Source organism: Rhamphochromis sp. 'chilingali', assembly GCF_963969265.1.
Source record: "Rhamphochromis sp. 'chilingali' genome assembly, chromosome: 21".
Lineage (NCBI taxonomy): Eukaryota > Metazoa > Chordata > Actinopteri > Cichliformes > Cichlidae > Rhamphochromis > Rhamphochromis sp. 'chilingali'.
The window spans coordinates 28,833,305-28,855,718 of NC_137949.1; the positions used below are offsets into that span (position 1 = coordinate 28,833,305).

General features: G+C 43.2%; 1 protein-coding gene across 4 annotated transcripts; it reads left to right on the forward strand.

Annotated features, from left to right (window-relative positions):
• Positions 1–374: 374 nt before the first annotated feature.
• Positions 375–22,371, forward strand: rtn1a (reticulon 1a). Of its 4 annotated transcripts, XM_080871697.1 has the most exons (9): positions 375–814; positions 10,697–11,419; positions 11,827–12,501; positions 19,658–19,865; positions 19,981–20,119; positions 20,211–20,280; positions 20,606–20,652; positions 20,737–20,795; positions 21,506–22,371. In XM_080871697.1, exons 1-9 carry the CDS (start codon positions 592–594, stop codon positions 21,546–21,548), a joined length of 2,187 nt encoding a protein of 728 aa, XP_080727823.1. In that variant the 5' UTR covers positions 375–591; the 3' UTR covers positions 21,549–22,371. The 4 variants fall into 4 exon arrangements, with proteins under 4 accessions (XP_080727823.1, XP_080727824.1, XP_080727825.1 ...); XM_080871698.1 differs by lacking the exons at positions 375–814; positions 10,697–11,419; positions 11,827–12,501 and adding an exon at positions 14,535–14,813; XM_080871699.1 differs by lacking the exons at positions 375–814; positions 10,697–11,419; positions 11,827–12,501 and adding an exon at positions 17,853–17,974.
• Positions 22,372–22,414: the final 43 nt, after the last annotated feature.

The window sequence follows — 22,414 nt, forward strand, 5'->3', positions numbered from 1 at the left end:
CATTTTTTTAAACATCAAACCATAAAATGCACACAACTATTTCTCCTTTTAAAACATTACCATGGGATACATGAGGAATTTTTGCCACTTTTGAAAAACTAAAAACATATCCTTTTCGCATTATTAAAAAAACATCTTTATTATTCTCCTCTTTAGGCCATGTGTCCAGTTTTAATAAGCTAACTGTCGCTATTTTCACAAACCAATGCTAAGCACTGGTTTGACTGAATCCTCTGACCTCATTTATAGGCACCTTTTTGATCTTTGACTGTGTCCCAAATAAAGTGGTGCCAACCGTAAGGGCTCGCGGACACTATGACGTCAGCGTCGGAGCAGTGAAGTGCACTAAAACAATCAACCTCACTCCTTCTCCTTCTCCTCTCGCTCCCGACTGCACCGCCTCATCTGTGGCGTCCACAAACCCCGGTCTCAGCTGACAGACGCCAGCCAGGAGCCGCACTATTGTTGTTGTTGTTGTTGCGCGGTTTTCTCCGTCACACATCCTAGCGCAAACGATTACGGCAGAGAGAGAAGCGGCAGCAGCTTTGTGTAGCTAGTATAATATCATCTGTCCGACGACAGGAAAAAGGCATGTCTGCGCAGCCCGGTGAGGAGCTAGGCTCGGAGGGGAAGTGGTTTGGGGATGACTATGAGAGGAACGGCCTGTTTGGTAACACACAGAGCCGCTTCGGCGAGCTGCGCGAAGAATTGAAGCCGAGAGGCGGCGACGCGTTGGGCGACCTGGATCAACAATTTCATCCTTTCCAGGACGACGGGAAAAGGCCTCCCGTTGCTATGGAAACTGCATCTACAGGTAAAGCTTGCACTTATTGCCCTTAAATGCTTAAATATGTGACCGTTTATAATCAGTCTAGCCACGTTACGTGTCTTCTTTTTCAGAAGGTAACAGGACGATGTTACGGTGTGAATAAATACAGTGTGAGGGACGCAGGCGAGAGCATTTATCAGAGAATTAGCGTTACGACAGACGGCTTGTCTGTAAGCCCGGGATAAAACTTCCGAGCTCGAAAACAAAAACAAAGCCAAGAGGAAGCAACTTCAGTGATGCCGTAGGGGAAAAAATGGCAGACATATTTCCAAACTAAACTCGGCAACAGCCCTTTATAGTTATGAAACGTCATATAGCTCATGACCGAGTGGTTTTCCGCTCAGGAGACAAGAATCTGCTTGGATGAAGGCAATACCAAATAGCCTGTTGAACTCTGAATGGCCTGTTCATTACCATAACTACTGTATCATCTCGTACATGTGGGCTAGGTCTACATCTATATTAGAAATATTTGCTTGTTGAGAAGGTGAGGCTACAAATTACAGGCCTTAGCTTACAAAGCCAGTGTCTGGATAGAAAGAGAACAGCTTAATCCCTAAGCATAAGATTTCATTAGTCCAGTAACAAAACTAAAAATACAAAAAAGAATGGGTAACAGAGAGGACACGTTTATAACATAGATGAATAAACATGAAAGAACCTAATATAATGATAATAATGATAATAATAATAAGAACTCACGAACTAGATGAGTTTGGAAAGGTTTTGGGAACTTTAGGGGAGTTGTTGTCTGTCTTTTATATTTATGCGCGAGAGAGGGGTTACATGATGCATCCCAGTTTTTGTGTGCACCTCCGTGGATAGTGTCAGTGATGTCATCACATTGCTGGATGCTGGACTTTGTGATAAGATAAGGCAGACCTTGGTTCTGGATCCGTCATCATTCTCCTTAGCACTGCTCATCTCAAGCTGCTATTTTTAATCCTTAACAGTGTTCACTGTTCACTTGGCGAGCAAAACTAGAGCCCTGCACTTTTATTCACCAATCCACTGAAAAATTCATGAGCTTGTGCTTTAAAAAAAAGAAGAAAAAAAAGAGCTGCCCAGTTTTTCTTCCTTGCTGCTCAGGTTTTTCACATTTCACTTGCTGCTGCTTCTGCAGCAGCTGCTCCAAAACAGAAAAGAAAACATCTAGCCACTGGTAAATCCTTTAAGGACAACAGCATAGCTGAATGCTTAAATTGGACTTAAATCCTTTGATGCACGGAATTGTCCATGACAGTATCCAAATCTGAATTGTGCAGTAGGAAAACCGCTTGGAAAATTGACATAAAACACACAGAAACGCTGCTGAAGCGTTTAAAGCAAGTCAGTGTGACATTTTAAACTGGCTTGTCAGCGTTTGTCCTCGTGTTCTAGAAGATGTAAACAGAGCACTTGCTCTACTTTTTGGCATTCTGTGCCAGACAGGCTCAAACATGGGTAGGTGCATGCAGACAAACACACACACACACACACACACACACTTTGTTTTGGTTCCTAAAAGAGGAAAAGAATAGCTTTGTGCTGTTCCTCGGACTCCCATTGAGCCGTATCCATACCAGTGAAGTAATCCACTTTGTCAGTTATGTTCTTGGTGGGAACAGTGCAGATCTCATCACATCTAGCAGGGCAGTTTTGAGGTTGGAATTTTTTTGGCTTTGAACAAAATGAGATTGGAAACCATATCTTTCTGCAGATAATCAATCCATGTCTGTTCTAAATCATGTTCACAGCTCTGATGTACCCACAGACCCCGATAATGCTGATTTCAGCCATATTAAATCACCACAGGGCAGAACCTTATCCTCGGATCGGATAACCTCTTTGATCTAAAAGTTTCCCATCCTATAAAAGTTTCAAGAGTCACGAGAAAAGGAAGGAGCGGAAGGAGCTCTGACCAGCTCTGATGTGCTGCGAGAACACAACAGTTGGGTTTGGTTGTTCTGTAGCAGATGGTGTTTCTGATAGCTTGGGCCTGAATTCTGCCAGTGAAGAAAAAAACTGAGCACATAAGATACACAAACAGTGACACTGCCTTTACTTTTTCATAACTCCTCCTGGTGCATCATTTTATCACAACCTGAAAAAGCATATCGGTCATAAGAAACTTTCTACTCCAATCCAGTGGCTGATGGGTGGATTAGACTCACGTTTTTCTCCTTTTAGCACAGATCAGTGACAAGGATGAGACAGCATATGTCTGGCTGGGACTTTTCCATATCTTTGAGATAGAAAAAGCACTTAGTGGACTGCATAAGCCAGCACAGTGCTTTTAGCCGTGAGAGCTGTTCCCAAGGGGAGGGGGGAGGGGGTAAGCAGTACAAGGTCTTTTCAGAGCAGATGATAAAGATGCAAGATAAAATAAGAAAGAAGGGGGCTTAATGGTTAGAGAGGTGAAGCTGTGATGACAAGGCTGGTGTTTCAAAAGGCTGGCGTGATGGGAAAGAGTAAAAATATGATAGACAACACTTTCCTTTAAGGTTAACTTTAACTTGGTATCTTATGGTCAGCTGTGAGTGTTTCTGCTGTTGCATGAGCCTTACATATCTTAATAATAGTTCATCTGTCCACCTTTTCTTCAGCAATCTTGATAACTCAGTCAAACTTGGTGGATGCAATGCTGAAGAGCCGAGCGAGTGCGTTGATGAACCTGAGGTTCAGTGCATAATTGCCCATATTCTGGCTGCAAGTTGCTGTCTGTTACCCATGCTTCCTGTATATTGACTGCTGACTACTCCATTCTGTGTGTAGGAGTGGCATCCACAATCGCCACGCTCTCCACGGCAATGTTTATATTCAATTAATGCATCCTTATGCCAGTCCTCTTTTCACAACCATAATTTTTAGCTTGTCTGTGTGTGACACGTTTAGGAGACATCTGTAAATTGTAGCTTTAAAGAATTAACCTGGGTTGCAGTCCTTCTGAGTTGGCACTAGTTTTAATAATGTGTAATCTGGATTTACAGTCTCCTGGACCTGTTACCTAATGCTGAGGCATATAAGGACAAATAAAGGTGTGGTAGACCAAACTCAAGAAGCTCTTTTGAAGAGGGACCATATAAAAGCATTAGTGCGCTCATTATATCAATAAGTCAACATTTTAGATCCCATGTGTTCACCCGGAAGGCAATTCAAAGCCAACATGTGAAACATGATGCCATGTATCCGATCTTACCAGCTCTCTAGCGCTGAGCAGAGAGTCCTGAGTAATCCCTGGGCATAGTGCGAAAGTGCTCTCGGGATTAGAATTACTATCAACAAAGGCACTCACAACGAGCATTGACCATTAGTTTTTTTTTGTGTGTGGGCGTGTAAATTATGGTAGTCTTTGTCAGCTTGCCTTCCTACCTGCATCCACACTTTTAAAAGCGAATTGCTGTTTAAAAGTCACGCTAAATTGACCCGATGAGAGCGGTGTGCAGACGCTCGGTCTGGATCCTCCCACATTCTCTCTATTCATCCATAAAGCTTCATCCAAGCAGGAAAGATAGAATCAATACACTGGAAGACAAGCACTGTATAACAGCTACATTCTAAATGGGGATAGATTTTATTTAAACTGCCTCTAAATGGATTTATTTTTGACAGAGGCTGCTGGAACAATAAAAATTGTCCTGGTGGCCTTAAGTGATTTTTTTTTAAACAGTGGTGGATTCACCAAACATTTCTTACAGTAATTGTATGCCCTTGTCATTTCGGATCAATGCAGCAGAGCACTTGAATCCATCTGCCCAGCTGCTCTCCTATCGACCTCAGCTCTCAGTATAGGCTGTTTTTGTGCTCCCCTTTTTTTCTTTTTCTTTACCATCATTAAAATGTGGTACTCAGTGATTGGTATTCATCTGCTTGTACATGAACTTAAATGTAATAGCCAGAGCTTTTAGAGCCAGAGACCATTACAACTTTAACTTCATTTAAACACTGATATACAAAAGACTCAATTTAGAAATCTATTATTATACCAGCTACCAGGAAATCATAGTGAACCCTAGAGTTATAATTTCAATCATCCACATCAATCACAAAAGGCAAATACTTAACTTTCTTCATAAAATACCACCAGTTAGTTAAATAAATTTACCAGCATGTAAACCACTTGTGCTCTGCTAACACACTTACAAAACCCAATAAAGGGAAACAGAAGAATAAAAACAAGTGAATAATATGCACTTCCATGTACTTTTGGCTTATTTAAATGTTTTGTGATTTTGACACATGCACATGTCTTTGGATATAGTCCATGTTTAGCATGTTTTTGTGCAGTTTTTGTCTTTCCGGTAAAGAAAGGACAACTTGTAGGAAGTTCAAGCCCCAAATGCACAGATGGGTTGAAAGAAGAGCACTGTAATAGAGCCATTTCCACAAGGTCATATGGTGAAAGAGAACACCTGAAAAGTAACACCATTGCTCATTGGGTCATGGGTGGAGTAATGGATTCCTAACAGAGCTGTGAAGTCAGAGATGCCTAAAGGAGAAGCTCAAATACACTATATGTTTTTGAAGAACTGCACTTTTGGGGGGGTTGGGATTTTACTTCGGTACACCACAACACTTGAACTCAAACAATAAAGATTATTTTAAGTGTAGACTGTCAGCTATAATTCAAAAGTATTGCCCTAACTGACGTTTGATACACAGTCCCCAATATTTAGAAGTTCAAAATGAATGGAACAAACTAAAATTTTTTAACTGTAAAGATTGTTATTTATGCTTGGATAAAACTCTTTTTCAGTAAATGACTGGCTGGTGTCACATCACCACATGTTGTGTTTCCTCCCTTGTTAAGCTTGTCGCTCTGCCTTAAGTTTGGTCTTCGGTAACTAAAAAACATTCTGTTGGGTTGAGATGAGGTGACTTGGTCAATGAAGAATATCTCATTTAGGGGTGGGCGATATAAACGATATACGATAGAAACTATATAAATTTGGCCAACGATAGAGATTTTGACTATACCGCTCTACCGCGATAGCGCATGTTGATGATGTCATCAAGCTGCACCTGTTTTGGTCAAAAGCATCGCAGCGGCTACAACCATTATCATCGGCAAATTGTGCCGCACGACAGTCATAGCAAAGAGATGAAGCACTTTTGAAATATGGGGAAAGCCAAAAACTGCGCTTCCTCCACTTCCGTAACATTGATTCATTAATGTTGAATTCTCTCGCAGCTGTTCTATTCCCATGTTGTTGCAGTATATTAATAACTAACCTCGTATTATGGATGAATAATCTCAGTTGTTCTCCTGACTGAAGTTTGGCCCATGTATAGCATCCTGCTATGCGATTGCATTTGTGCCTGACCACCAGAATCCCTCACGTTAACTTTTATCGAGTGGGAAAAAAAGTTGGCGTTCATCCTCCAGCTTCACTGTGCTAATGTTATGCTAACATAGCTGTGTCGCTAGCAATCACGTAGCACAACATTATATACCAGGTAGTCCAACTTCAGTAGCCCTGCAAACGTCACTGCTGTTTAGTTTTCTGTCTTCATTTATGTTGGAAGTTGTAGCAGAGCTGTACGTTTTAATTAGTTTCAAAAATCCCTCAGAACATGGTATGTCATGTTTAGGTGGAAACTAGCGAGCTAACTTCCTGTTAACTTGTAACTTCGTTGAATGTATTAAATTCTGTTTTCATCGATGCCTGGATGTTAAACTTAATTGTTACACCTGGTAAAGCAGCAACGCTGATCATTTTATTAAAGATGAAAGAATTTAGACCGTTTTTAACTCTCAGTGTTCGTTTGACTTAGGGACCTGAAGCCCAGATTACTCCGCGAAGCTCCTCACTACGGCAGCCGTAATGCTCTGACAATCCATCAAGCAGTGCTGCTTACCAAAGTTTTTAAGTGCCTTATAGTGTGGAAAATACATTATAAAGAAGAAAAGAATATATCGCAATATATATCATTACTGCACATGCTTCAAATTATACCGCGATATGCTTTGGGTATTTATCCATCTGAACTGTGAAGAGCTGTCAGATCAGTTTTGCAGCATTAGGCTGAATTTGAGCAGAGAGCACAGCCCTACACACTTCATAATTCATCCTACTGCCTCTTATCAGCAGTCACGTCATCAATAAATATTAGTGACCCGGTTACACTGGCAGCCATACATGTCCATACCATAACATTATCTCCACCATGACAGATGGTATGCTCCAGATTATGGGCTGTCTCTCAGTTTTTTCCATACAATTCTGCTCCCATTATTAAGGTAGAAGTTAATCTTGGTTCCATCTGAAAACAAATTCTCTCTCTTTTAGGTGTTTTCTTGCAAACTCTAATCTGGCCTCCTTCTTCTTGAGTATAACCAGTTTTCATCTTGTTGTATACGATTTGTATTTGCATTCATTTGCATCCACATCTCTTTGGACCTCATATTGAGAGTTCCAGTGATGCCAAATATAAGTTCCTGCTTAATTTGACAATTGTAATTCCTAAGCAGTTAATCCAGTACTTTAGTTAAAGCACTTGAATTACAGGTGAAACCCCATCTCCAATCACCTCTTGATTTAGTTTTTAAATCTCAAATCCTGTGGGCCGTACAGAGGCATAAATTCCCCCCAAAAAGTCATCATCCAAAGGCTTATGAAACTAACTGTATGACTGGGACTATTGAGGGTCTCTGTGTGCTCGGACAGTGCAGACAGACAGACTTATGCCAGAATGTCAGTCCAGCTTGTTCTACGGATCATGGAATCAGCAGCATGCCTTTTGACTCTTTCCTGCACTGCTGCCTGCAAGGAGTGAGGCACCATGATGCTCGAGTCTGTAGGCATGCTTTGTGGGGGGGAAAAGCGACATTTCTTTTTGCATCTCCTCATTTTCAAAGTTTCTTTTTTAATGCTTTTTCGTTTTTATTGCACACTGAATGACTGCCATATAGGCGGCTCAGTGCACCTTTATTTCCAGTGCTAATATATTCATGTTGCAACTCCAAACCCTTTTGATATCTGTGCTCACATTTGTGTGTTGCCTGATAATTAGGAGCCCATGCCTTGGTGTAGCACAGATTGTCAGGCTGCATTAGTTTCAGAGCTGCACTGGCTGCACAGAGGACAACAAAGGGACTGCCCATTCACAGCACTGCGCCATCCTTTCAGTGACATGATTATGTTGTGTGAGCTGAGAATTCCTCTGTTGTCTTTTCCAATCCTGTCCCAACTGCAGTAAGGCATTCGTTTCAGCCTTATGGGTTTTTTTCCCATTGTCTGGGTGCTATATCAGATCAGCAGATTCAAAATGCCCTCAATCTCCACCAAGTTTGTCAAGCGGCTGCTCAGAGCAGCTGCTCTCATGGCGGTTAAAGACAGAAATCGTGCCTCTTAATTGTTGAACGTGCTGTTGAACTGTATTTCCTGTGTTGTTATGTAAAAATGCTTGATATAGATGGAAGCAGTGGGGGTGTTGCCTACAATCAACAGGAGCATGAGCAGTTCCCAGTTTGGGAGATGACCTTGCTTCACAGTTTTTAGTGGCTTTAAGTGCTTCCCACTGCACAGCATTTGTACAGTGAATCAGTGAGTGTTAAGATTATGATGCTGTTGCCTGTGGGACGATTGATGGGACCTATACCATAGTAGTGGACTAAGAGGATTACATGTTGCTTCACTTTAGCAGTACATCAAGGGCATTCATGTTACTGAGCTGAATATGGCTCAACAGCAACCTATTGAAAAACGTGTTGACCTGCTTTGCTTTCCTTCCGTGCCACATCACGCTTTCCCCTGTATCTCAGTTTGTGTGTGTAGTGTTTATGTCCCTGTACTGCGGTATGATCTATTGTTAATGACTGAGGAAGCAGCAGTTGGAAGGACAGCCGAAGGAAAGGGTGGCGGGGCTTTTCAGAGGAAGCAAAGGGAGGGACGGGACGTCCTGACCTGTTGGGTCTTCTGTCAGTCAGTCTGCATCCTCCAGAGCTAACCCGAAGGCTGCTATTTAAAATCTTACCCCCTCATCCAGCCCAGCAGCTGGATCCAGCCTATTTATAGCCTCACCGCTGCCCTGGGAGAAGCAAGGCTGGAGAGCAGGGGGGAGGAGCTGGATTTGTGGAAGCATAAACTCTGATTTGTACACAGCATAATACAAATATTAACATTATATGGTATATAGTTTGTATTTTTGTGGGACTACTGTGATTGCTGATGTTCATTTTATACACATGTTGCACAACTAAAACTGGTATAGGGTGAACAGATTCCAACAAACTAAATGTGGGGCAAAGAGTAGGCATGTGTGGGACAAAGTGGAACAATACTAAAGAAGGGTAGGCTGAAACTGAAGAAATACACAAACTATCCAGACATGTTTGGTTAGGGATGTACCCATAGACCTGCAGATGTGTCTCTTTCAGCCATGTTTACTTTTATAAAGTAGAACCAATAAAAATGTCGGACATTGTCTCAATATGTGTGACAGGAGGATGAGATAAAAATGTTGCAGTTTTATATGAAGTGGGACTCTTTGTCAACTTAGACTGGGAAGCTTGACATGAATTCTTCAGTTGATCCAAATTTATTAAAAGTTTTGCCCCGTCCCCTGCCCTTCCCTGAGCCTGGTTCTGCTGGAGGGGAAAAAAAGGATCTTCTTCCTTCCTACTGCCACCACGTGCTGCTAATAGTAGGACATTTGATTGTTGGTCTTCGTCCTACCTTAAGGCAACTGTTGTCATTTGGCGCTATAAAAATAAAACTGAATTGAAATTAAAGTCAGGAAATGGAAATACTTGACTTGACCTTTGCTCCTGATTCTTAATGTTCTGACATTCCTTCCTGTTTTATGTGACATTATGTGTCATTGTTATGGGTGTTTATTAAAACCATATTAAATTAAATTATTAAAAAAATATTTAAAACATTTATGGAATATTAAAATACATGAAAAACATCATGGTTGTGGGAAGCCAACAAGCCACTGCTTTAGCACTGGGAGTATCCTATCAGTAAGCAAACTTCATTACAATATAAACTAAAACACCGCATTAATGAAGCATGGACATTCAAATTTATAAAGTGAGTCAACTCCAACTACAGCTTATGTCTGACTTGAACTGACTCACCTGCTTAAGCAGTAGAAATAGAGGACAGGACTACACTCCTGTAATGGGAGGCTAAAATACTAAATTAAATAATCCTAATATAAGCAGAAGTTGCCCGTCAGGACATACCTCTGTATTGTTACTGCTTATCCATATCTTCATGGATCAGTCTTAATATACATTACAGTGACTAGAAGCAACTGATGAAAACCTTTCAGCTTACCACACAAGTGGATAAATCAGCCCAGTCCACAAAGGAACACACAGCACAGTCCAGAAAGACGGCAGGGAGTAGTCCTCACACCTGCCAGCAATCACCTGTTTACCACTTCAGTTTGCATTATGTGAGACTGGTTATTTTCCTGCCTGGTCCTCACCGTTCCTGTGCTGCATCATTAGCATGTGTGCATAAGCTCATTTTGATGACACTATTTTGTGAAGATGGAGAACTGGTGATTACAGAGTAGAAATGTGATTACAGAATACCCTTTGCTGGCATGATTTAGAACAGACTTTGGCTCCGACACTGTGTTTTTTGGGGGAGCCTGAACAATCCCCCTTTGTCCCTCGTCGGGTACAAGTACGCTCTGTTACCGCATCCCTCCTGATCTGCACAGACAGGCACCCAGTCTGACTGTGCTGCTTTCACAGCCCCTCTTTTTGGTAGCAGATCCAGCTGAAGCGCAGCCTTGTTTAACTGGATGTTTTCATTAATCAGACTGCTCAGGCACAGGCTGGTTTGATTCTGTGTGACACTTATCTGTCACCTAAGTTTCATGCCTCTCTCTCGCTCTTGCTTTCTGTCTGTCTGGTTGTTTTTGTAGATGATCCCATGTCTGGCCTGTTCAGGAAGCCTATGAATGATGATGGTGATGTCTACACTTCCCTGCTGTCCAATCAGACCTTCACAACGGGCCAGGAAGCCTCCTACCTGTCTGACGACCTGAAGCCCTCTAGCCACGCTTCAGGTTCTTCTTCCTTGGATCACTTCTCAAGTGACACCTACAGCTTCAGCTCCAAGATGACTTCCAGCCAAGCTAGTGATGCAGCAAAATCTCTGCTGGGCTCAGATAAGACAGAATCCTACAACTACATGGACATCAGCCACGGCGACGAGCGCCCTGACCAGCAACAGGGGGCTCTGCACAACCTGCTGGACAAAGGCTCAGCTGGACATGACTTATTGGGCAGCTACATTGATAAGAATCCCAGAAGAGATGAGGATGATGAGGATGAAGAAAATCTAGGTCCGGCACTGGGCTCGCATTCTTTCCCCTATGTTGAGGAGCCATCTGATGAGGAGCTGGGAGACTACCGTTCCTACCGAAACCTAGGCGACACGCCACAGACGGCCAGCCCGGTGAAGATCACTTTGACCGAGTCCCAGCCAACAACTACTAAGGCAGAGCCGCCGCCACACCCCCCCTCAGTCAATGCGTCTGAACGTGAAAGCGTCCTCAGTGTGGGCATACAGGGGGTCCCCACTGTCACGCTGTCAGAGCCAGAGGACGACAGCCCAGCCTCCACTCCCAGTGCTTCACCAACAAGTAGGCAAAGCACATAGTCACACACAAACACCTTTCACCTGTGCACTACATGGATAAAAGTCTGTAGCTTGGTATATCAGCATCAATACACACACACACACACACACACACACACACACACACACACACACACACACACACACACACACACACACACACACACACACATTAGAATTACAGGTTAAGTTTTTTCTCTGTGGCTGGGGTGTGCAAATTACCATATTAATAGGAGAAAATGCTAACATTTAGCACTTGTAGACAGACTTTATTTGCTAAAAGAAAAGAGTTTTATTTATTCTTTCAAAAGTTATGTAATCTAGCTTTAAGTCATGTATGCACATACTGTGTGTCCAGATTTGCAAGGAAGACACTAATGCCTTCTTTTCTCTGGATTTTTTTGTGAGCAGAAAAAGATTTCCCCTCTCATGACATATTCAAGTCTGATGCAGTTTCCAAAAGCAGCCCAGGCACAAAGGGCAGTGGCAGGGACCATGATGGCAGCAGCGCAGAGTCTGGGGACTCTGAGATTGAGCTGGTGTCTGAGGAACCTCCTAAGGCCAGTAGCAACCCATTTGCCCAGCCACCTAAAAGCAAGGGCACGTTCAGCCAGCCTAACAACCCCTTTGACAGTCCCCCAGTTGCCAAGGGTGGTTTAGGCCTCGCTGGCAGTCACGCTCCACCCACAGCTTACAGCATACTGAGGGAAGAGAGGGAGGCAGAGCTTGACAGTGATCTCTTCATTGAATCTGCGTCCGAAGAAAGCCCAAAGAGAGAGCAAGGCTTCAGTGGCCCCAAACAGGGAGTCAGCCCTCCCTCCCCCCTGGTTCCCACCACTGTCCCTCCCCGCAGTACCACTGAGGGGGCGCCCGTTGAGCCCCTGGTTTCAGAAAAGATCAAGAGCCCAGTGAAAAAGGAGGAGGATCACCCTAGCAAACCAAAGCCCCCAACTGCGGCCGTGCCTCCCGAGGTGCGATCAGAAAAGCCCCACCAGGAAGACATGCACAAAATCACCAGCGAGGGCAAAGGAGACCTGGGAAAGCCTATTGCATCAACTTTCCTGGAGGGCTTTGATAAACAAAAAGGTGAGTCCTAAAACTGTTGCTGTTATATCTTCTTAGGTTTACACACAAACTTATAACTTATTTGTGATCTTTTATTTGTTGCTGTGCTCCCATCTTAAATACTAGCTGTCAGCTCATGGAACAAGTACTAATTTATCTGCTGGTGTTTATCATAGAAGCTACTTAATGGACTGCGTGTTTTGGCAATGATTTGTTGACAAGGCCGTGAAATAGCTGCTCAGTGTTTATCTCTGTACAAGGAGTGGGTGGGAAGGCTTGTCTTGCACTATCCCCACAATTGGTTCCCCCTGGTGGTGTATAGAAGGAAAAACAGAGAAAGGATATGGTGCTTTAAAATGCAAGGCAACTGAAAATCAGCTACAGTTTCAGGCCTGTGACTCTAATGATGCAAATGATAAGAATTACAAATGTGCAGGAGGGGGTGGAGGGCTTCCAGCATCTTGACAACATCTGGCTTCACACATCAGCCTTCAGCCCCCTGAGATTAGATAAGTCAGACATGCCACTCACAGTGAGCAGTTAATGCTGGATAGCCTGCACCTTTTGATCTCAGCAGGGCTATTTTGATTTCTATTGGCTGTTCTGGCTGTCAGTGTAAACAGCGGGTTTACATAATCCTGTGATGTCAAAACTGGGGCACTCTCTTACTTAAGAGCTTTGAAGGAATCCTCTTGAATCCCCCATGTTTGTAGAGCAAATAAAATAACCTCTGATTTAGATTTTTTTTTGTCTGCGTTGGTTCCTCTGTGGCCTCTAAGAAAGCATGGGTTGTACCGACACCCTGGTTGAATCAGGTGAATAGCTGCATGTTTAAAATGTAAACTGACACATTTCATAACAGCTGAATGCATTTGTTTTACTTTGCTAGAAGAAGGTTCTGGAAATGCTAGTAAAAAGCAGGTCAGGTCTTTTTTTATCTCTACCACTAGAGGGCATAGTGCACCTTTGTTATGTTAGGCTGTGTTGAAGGGGAGAAAATTTTGTTTGCATCAGTCCATGCACTTCCATACCAGTTGCCATAGCAACAGCGATGGGGGACCAGGTTAGCTTTTTCATTTCCTCTCCATGGGTATTGGCATGAAGGCCCGTCAAGCTTGTAGAGGAAGCAGAAGGTGTGAGGTGTGGCTGTCAGCGGGTGGAGGGGAGGAGGACTGAGGGGACAGGACTGGCAGCTTTGATGGGATTGAAAACTGGTATTAGCACATTGTTTTCTGTTCAACGTTGACACCACACAATGACTGTGCTCTTTAAGTTGCATTTTTACACATCCAACTTTGCTTTTTTCTGTCACATTTTCCAGCTTCATTTGCATTACAAATGTGTTCTGGAGAGGAAACCATAACACACAAACATCCCGAAGGCACTAAGCAAGGAGCATTGTGCTGTAAATGCACAGTGTCTCTTGTTATGAATTATTAAGAACAAGCACTTTGCCTCTTAATTTGCCAGTGAGTCATATTGGAAAAGGCTATTTTAATCTATGGCTACAATCATAAATTGTGTCATGTGCAAATACAGAATAACGAATCTGGATGGTTGCCATATTTTTCAATGCTCATAAAATATTCCATTGCATCCTGTCTGGTGTGCAGCATGACATCAGACTATAGAATTCCCTTTTTTCTTCTTTATTTAAGGCTGCACAGCATGTGGTATGTGCTATATTTAATGCGCATATTGCAAATGATTCAAATACATATGATGCCACACTGGAGCTACGACAAAAGCAGCTTTCTAAACACCACGTGACCCTGCATCCACCTAACCCTTCCGTTGCTTTTACCCCCACTATTACAAATTAGATGCTCTGTTAGGACTTTTATTGTGAAAGGAAAGAAGCTTCGATTGTCACCACCCCCCAAACCCCCCGGGCTCTTAATCATTGCATGGATGATTTGCTGCAGCAGAAACTGTGGTGTGGTGTTTACAATTTACCCCCCTCCGCTCCATTCCCTCCACACAGACAGGCACATACGCACTTTCCCTTCTCCTTCTGTTTCTAGCCAGCACCGCTCCACAAGCATCAGTCTTTGTGCTCCGTGCGCCGGCAGCACCTTGGAAACCTTTCCTCCCTCCCTTCCTCCCTCTCTGTCGTCTCAGCCTCTCTCTCGCATCCTTTTTCGACTATTCATGCCTTTCTGGGATGAGTGAGTGAGTCGGTGCAACCGAAGAGCTAGGCAAAGAAGAAAACGGAGAGCAGAAAGAGAAAATCAAGAGAGAGAGAGAACAGGGACAGAAACTGATCACCAGCATGCAGGGAGCTGCAGACGTGACCAAGAAGGAATGCTCCTGGAGCAGTTGGAAAGGCCAGGGTACTGATGTGTTTACTGTGATTTGCTCATTTATTGTCTGTGCATACGCTGTGGCCGTGGAGGGGTAACATGGTTATTTCTGCATGTAGGTTAAACATTCATGTGTGTCACCCTTGCATGTGTGGTTTGCATGTTACATATTAGCTGTAAGCGTACGGGATTCAAACTGTGCCGTTTGCTGTTCCACCTTTCTCACGGACACGCCCTTATGACGGATCGTTTCTTGTTTCATGTCTGTGCATCTCACAAAAAAAAAGGAAAACAAAGGGAGGGGGAGGGGGGTGAGAGACGCTGCTTGGTGTTTTGGAAAATAACTGTATCCTCATCAGTGTGCTGGGAGCCATCTGTTTTGGGTGCATGGTAATATGGATGCTAGTGTCATGGACCAAGGCATATTGCTGTAATCACCCTCCCCGCTTTGCGACTGTGTAGGGAAGCTGGTTTATTATGGCGGATGCTCTGTTTTGTGTAACGAGGCAGTCACAGCATCCGAATGGCACTGACAGACTGTCTCCATGGTAACCAGGGCGCACCCAGTCCCATTACATCAGCCCTTTCTCTCTGGCCGCCATGGCACCTTGCAGAGACTGGGCCGGAGAAGAGCATCCTCCGGCTGTCTGTGCCAACAGCAAGGAAGAGCTTACAGAGGGGGCCGAGAGAGAAAATGGCGTCTTTTCCTCCACGCCGATTGTGGTTCATTATCTGTCGTCTTTTTAGGTCTAGTTAAGCCATAGAAACATGACAGACTGGTCTGTTTATTGTATCACAGCAGAGACCATAACAGTATCTGATTCAGGATGACAAAAACATCCTATTTGTTATTAATGTGCTGAGTCATTATACATTTAATTTGATCTACATCGATACCCCAGGCTGTGTAACATTATAGCCTGATGCGAACGATACACAGCATCAAGATCGCATCAAATTAAGTCACCGCAGTCAGCACAACAAAGGATGAAAGTGAGCTGATTTATCTTCTCCTTTTAAATGCCTGTGCATCATCATTTTGAAGCTGTAGGCATTTTTGTGTAGTCATTCTCATTGCCATACAAAATACTGATTCACTGCCACCAAACTAATCAGGGTTGATCAAACTATGATGTAGGCTTGTCCAGGGGTGAGTCATGGATACATGATGTAATCAAAATAATAAAAAATGACAGGTATACAAAACAGCTTATGGGTTTTCTAATGCACACTGTTGGCCAAAATATATTCTCTCCACTGCGGATGCTTTTCTATCTGCTGCCACCTGGAGAATTTAACTTTATAAAGTCACAGAGTTTTTAAAATTAAGAACACTAGTGGCAGCTCTAAAACCAACTGTCAAGACTGTATTAGCTTTTCAAATATTATAATAATCTTTTTTTAATCTTACACTGGGCCTCAGTGCAGCCCCTTAGCTCACCTTTCAAGCCAACTTCCTTGTGATTGAATGCCCCTCACAGTTCGAAGGTTTGGACAGCAGATGTGTGGGGTTTGATATGACTCTGACATGACCACATCAGAAAGATCCCATCCCCTGTTTTTCTCATCATAAGAGTAGAAAAAAAATATCTAAAACTGAGAGTCAGCGCAATCTGAAGTCTGAGCTATTAGTTCAAACCTCACTCTTTGATATGTTGGTCTTGTTTGATATGAACACAGTGCATATATATATATATATATACACATATATGGGTGTGGGTGTGTCTGCTTTCAGATAGTTTTAACAGTCTTAAGTTGTCATTGAGCTGTGTTAATATAGCATTAATATATTAACCAATATTAGAGAATAATAATGACCATGATGAGGTACCATCCCCAAGTCCAAATCACAGTGGCCGTGGTCCAAATCTTTCCCGACTCTCGGCTGTGAAAGATGGTTGCAACAGAAGTCTTGTTGCATGTTTTTTCCATCTGGCTGATGGCTCATTTCAGGCCACCAGGATGTCTTCAGTGATTTAATGAGGTCAGGCTAAACTAGTTCCACTACAGAAAAAGGGGGATGGGAAATCAAATTATTGGCACTGGTGTTAATCATTTTCTGTTTTGTTCTTTTTTGCTCAGTGTTTGTGTTCAATATCAGAGCAAATAATTATATCATCAGACTGGGCTGTCAGGCAGCATTTGTGCTTCCTGTGTACATTCAATCAGCTTCCCCCCGTCATCGCTGTACTTGGGATTTACATCGTGCTATCATACCTAAGGGTTTCCTTTATATGAATATCAGACTAAGCTGTTAAACAGGCTTTTGGTGAATGGGCTGCACTTGTGGTTCTACAGACCACTTAAAGTTTCTCATTCACCCATTCAAAAAAAAATGTGTAGGAGCCGAAGCTTTAGCATCTTAAGAGACACAATGTCTTTTGATCAATATGAATTCAAACACTAATTTTGCTCGTGATGTGGTTGTTAACTGTCGACTTATAATGTATAAGCCTTTTAAACACTCACTTCTCTTCATTATACACTGACACAGCCTTGTCCACCCATAAGCCTCCTATTTAACCTGCTATTGTCCTTTTGTGCTCCACAATAAAGGGAGTGGCTGTTCATATGTCGGGTGCAAAGACACATTATGTGCCGATGTCTCCCCAGATTCGGAGAAAATGAATCTCTCTCTGTTCCCAAAGGAACGTTCTTTCCCCTCCCTTCCTGTCTCTCCATCTCTCACTGAACGGTGGGGAGAAAATGGAGCATGGTAACTATGGTAACTGCATCAGGCAGGTGCTCAGCAGCGCCATGCCACCAAAGCGTTTTAATGGAGCAGTCTAGGAAGATTATTAGCTGTCGTAAGTCAAATCGTGCAGTTTTAAGCCTTTTGGTTCTTCCACTCTGATGTGCTGACTTTTAAATTAGTGGCTGGTTGACGTTCTTTGTCTCATCTCAGCTAGTCTGCGCTTAAAGTCTGAGCATAAAAGCACTCCAACAGAGAACGAGTGTGTGTTTGCATGTGTGTGTGTGCTGGATTGCAATGTGGTTCTTTGGCAACCGCACCCCATACACGTCCCTCTCCATCCCTCAGCCCCCATTCCTGCTCAGGCGAATGCTGATTTGCTGGTGTGGCTGTAGCCCCTCCCCTCCTGTGCAGGGGGGGGGACTCCCCTTTCACCGCTCTCCTTTTGTCCGTGGATAAAGCAACTGCCTCTTTCCCTGTTCAGCCATGGGAGCCGCAGGTCAGTACTCGCTTCTGCTGCAGCTAAAGCTTTTCAGTCTGCGTGCCATCTGTGCGGCGCATCACAGACCTCAGTCGCTGTTGCCTTGTCAACACCTGTCACCCGAGCAGAAATGTCTGTTGTTGATTTGTCTGCGCTACCTGTGCCTGCCCGTGTGTGTGTCTTTGTGTGTATTGAATGTGAGCATCTCCGTTCAAATCAGTAGCCACATGGAGAGCCGTGCCAGCAACAATGGATCGAATGGGGAGTGGTCCATGTGCAGCTGCTGTGACAATGAATGAGTCTTTGATTTCACAGTGGTGGTGTTGTTTGGGATAGGTCTTGAGCATTTTTGTAATGTATTTTAGTTACTAAGAAGACAAGACATGCTGTTTCACAGTGTGGGAACAGTGTGTGACGGAGCCGAGACTCACTCAGTGACAATCGTTGTTCTTTCACATCCAGGTTTAGCCTCCCTCTTTGGCATCTACAGATGCCTTTTAGTGGAGAGTAAAGATGGCCGTCATCACTATGCTGCTCACAGCTCCACAGCTAAAATTAGAGCGAGCAGGCAGGCAGGCGGACAGCACAGAGGAAGACACCCAAGAAACCCCAGCAGCGATCTTCTGTTCTTCGTGGGCACAATACCTTACATTAAACAGTTCTCCCTGCATGTCATCAAGGATTTAATGGCGTCCGTACTATAGTGGTTCTGTCTGGCTCGCAGTGGTAGTGGTGTGCTTGGAGTGGAGGGGCAGCCGGTTCAGCAGAGGTGAAAGGAGCAGCCGACAGTTCTCATGGAAACAAGCCCATGTTTCCAGCCGACTGCCAGAGGAGGACCCGTCGGCTGCTGGAGCTGTAATGGTACACTGAGCTAATCCTCAGTTATCACTTTGCTTTGCTAGTGGCTTTAAATTACAGGGCCCACCACCCAAAGAAGAACAGAAGGAAACCAGTGCAGCAAGACACATGACAGCCTGGGGGTATGTGTATATCCAAAATATTTCTTCCTGTATGAGGGAGCGTGCTTCACAGGAATCATTATGTTTTGTAATGAGATCCTGATGCATCGTCATCCTTCATCATGATCCAGAGCTGCTGCTCTGACCAGATCACATTGAGCCATAATCTGTGAACTGCTGATAGTGCTTCTATTTCTGCTGCTGCGTTCAATGAGCTATAGGTCAATCATTAATTCTGCACTGTGAGCAGGCAGTGCAGGTGTATCTGGAGTGTAAGGTGCCCGATGGTATGTATGTTTGTATACGTATGAGACCCAACCAGATGCTCCTGATTTTAAGCACACGTCAGGTATAACAATGAAGCCCTCCGGCCTGGAGTGTCGCAACACAGATTGAAGCACTTGTTCAACTAGTCAGAGTCAGTTATTACCTTTGGAAAGGTCGCTCTATATATAGAGGTAAAGAAACTTAACCGGCACACCGTCACTGGGACACCTTCATTCTGCCTAACCTAATGAAAAGCTGGGTTATGAAGCTGGGTTAAAACAAGATAACGTGACAGCTCTCTGAGGACCCTGGGTTGTGAACAGCTTCCAGTAATTTGACCCAAATGTGTGGTGTGTAGACCGCAGCAGCCTAATCCAGTTTGTGAAACGTACATCTGTGGATACCAATTGAACCTAAAGAATGCTGGTTATGGATCCTAACACAGTTTACCTTTGTTCTGTCCTTCCCTCCCCAGCGATTGATCTGCTCTACTGGAGGAATGTGAAGCAGTCAGGGGCCGTGTTTAGCAGCGTGCTTCTGCTCCTCTTCTCCCTGACCCAGTTCAGTGTGGTCAGTGTCGGAGCTTACTTAGCCCTGGCTGCCCTCTCGGCCACCATCAGCTTCAGGATCTACAAGTCTGTACTGCAGGCTGTGCAGAAGACAGATGAGGGACATCCTTTCAAGTGAGTGGAAACAGTTGAAGAAAATGACCAGTTTGCATTAAACAGTCAGTGACATTCACATAATGGATGGCTGTGGACATGTATCACTTTTTTCTGCTCTCGTATATGTTACCAGGGCCTACCTGGAGATGGAAATCGCTCTGTCTCAGGACCAGATTAGTAAATATGCTGACAAAATCCTGCTCTACACCAACACCTGTATGAAGGAGCTCCGCAGGCTGTTCCTTGTACAAGATCTGGTTGACTCTTTGAAGGTTTGCATCACATTTAAAAGAAGATCACTGTTTGCTTTTTAGCCCTGCTGAGAAGTCTGCTAGCTCTAACTTTAACTACACTTTGTTTCAGTTTGCTGTTCTGATGTGGCTCCTGACCTACGTAGGCGCTCTCTTCAACGGCCTGACACTGCTCATCCTAGGTGAGCTCATCCTGACTTTCAGGCACTGCTGTTGACTCACTCACACTCCATCTGAAGCCTAATAATCATCAGAATACAGAGCCTTATATATTGGGAACTAAACAGAAGTATGACATGTCAGTCACCATGAGAGAGCACCAAATGCATTTATTGGAGGCATGTACTGCTCTATTTCATGTATGTGTTTGCTTTTCCAGTTTACCTTAGATAAGGGAAGTGGTTGGGGTGTGCTTGGCCTCCTGTTGAAACAACTTTTTTCCTGTTTTTAACATATTTCCACTTCAGGTCAGAGTACTTTAACCATTATTTTTCTGTGCCTCTGCAGCTGTGGTCTCCATGTTCACCTTGCCTGTGGTCTATGAGAAACATCAGGTAGGAATGCACATCAACTCAAGTCAGCTAAGGTTTGGAAAAAACATTGCTCAACTTCTAAAAAGTCTTTTTTTTTGTTTTTAGGCACAAATTGATCAGTACGTGGGACTAATACGGACCCAGGTCAACTCTGTGGTGGGCAAGTGAGTGGCTGCCATTCAGTTATTTTATTTGAGGAACTTTTTTGCCAAAGAAAGGGGGGAAAAAGTTTACAACTTACCAACTTTCATGTTTGTCTACTGCAAACAAATGAAGGAGAAGTACCTGCCATTTTCAGTGGTCACAGTCAGACTTCTCCAAAGTTGCTCAGTGTCCAGTATATAAGTGAACTTCTACTGGGCATCTTTCATATATTTATGCAACTCAGTGGTTCTCAAACTGTGGCATGGGCAAATGAGGAAAAACAAATATAGGTTTGCTGATGCTATTGCACATTTTATTTAACTAAAATTATCAGATACTATTGTTAATGATAAAAATATCAAAACTGTGGGATGTGAAAATACTAATTCTAACTGCTTAGCAAATTTACCTATTCTCCAGCCACTTTTGAAGAAATGAAAAGCCACAGATGTTTGCATTATGCCCAGGGTGTTTCTTTAAATAAACTCATCAACACCCCTCAAAAATCAAGGAGTTTTTAGGTTTGTAACTGCTTTTCATACCTAAATATGCACTTCCTGGACGCAGGTTGCTAATTTTAGTCAGACTCTACTTGCCAGGTCCATTGACTACCATAAAAAGAGAACACACAAAGTCATGCCCTCCTTAAATTAAAAAAAAAGAAAAAGAAAATCCAGCGTAAACATCTTGCTGTTAACATAAAAATTAAATTCCTGTTTTCTCTGTCAAGGATCCAGGCAAAGATCCCTGGAGCCAAGAGGAAGGAGGAGTAGACCCACGTGTCTCACCGAGAAGCTGACAGTCCAGTCCAGCTCGGAGTCAGGCCCACCGTTAAAGAGCCTGGTCGTCATCTGTGGGGCATAGTGCTATGTCATCTTGGTGTTCTCTAAAAGCATCCACTGGAGAAGCCTTCACCTTGTCTATAGCAGTCTAATCACTAACACACACACAAACAGTCACACGTATGCACATAATCCTGTTTCTAGGTAGACAAGTACACAACTCGAAGACAAAAAAAGAAACTGACTTTTTTTGTGTTGCTTATTATGAAGTGCATGAAGTCGAGCCTTGGGTAAATAATATTTGATATCTTTTGTGCAGTTTTTAAAAGTCACGCTACATTTTTTGCTTTGCAGTGCTTACCACAAACTGTACGGTTTGGCACAAAATGGCTAAACGCCCACAGACGTGCTCTGCTGCCAATGTTGAATACCGCTTCATGTTTCTGAGTTAGCAGATGGGGCTTCTCTCAGTATATGTCAATATATATAAATATCCAAAAAGATTTCCTTTTGGTGTTTCCAAGCACAAAATAATTTAACGATATGCGTCTTAGATGTGGTAATTGTAGGGTTTTTGCTTTTGTATAACCATAAGGAACAATACCCACGCTCATGTTTTAGGTACTATTGTACAACTTATGAAGACAAGGAGTATCTGGTGATATTTAGCTTGTTTGAATAACTGTCCAACTTTGTACTATGTTCAACTATACTCTGTAGTTCTTTAGACCCTGGACTCTTTAACTATTTGCACTCACAGTATGTATTTAATTACAAGAATAAGAAAAATAAATGTACCTTGGTGTAAAACTTCTCCAAAGCCACTTTACTGATGAGTTGACGTTCATAAGATGAAG

Bases quoted from the DNA above. Each gene is read 5' to 3' on its own strand.
- rtn1a (XM_080871697.1), top strand. From the start codon at position 592: ATGTCTGCGCAGCCCGGTGAGGAGCTAGGCTCGGAGGGGAAGTGGTTT. The intron at 11,420-11,826 runs GTAGGCAAAGCA...TTTTGTGAGCAG, and splicing joins TCCCAGTGCTTCACCAACAA to AAAAAGATTTCCCCTCTCAT. The intron at 20,120-20,210 runs GTTTGCATCACA...ACTTTGTTTCAG, and splicing joins ATCTGGTTGACTCTTTGAAG to TTTGCTGTTCTGATGTGGCT.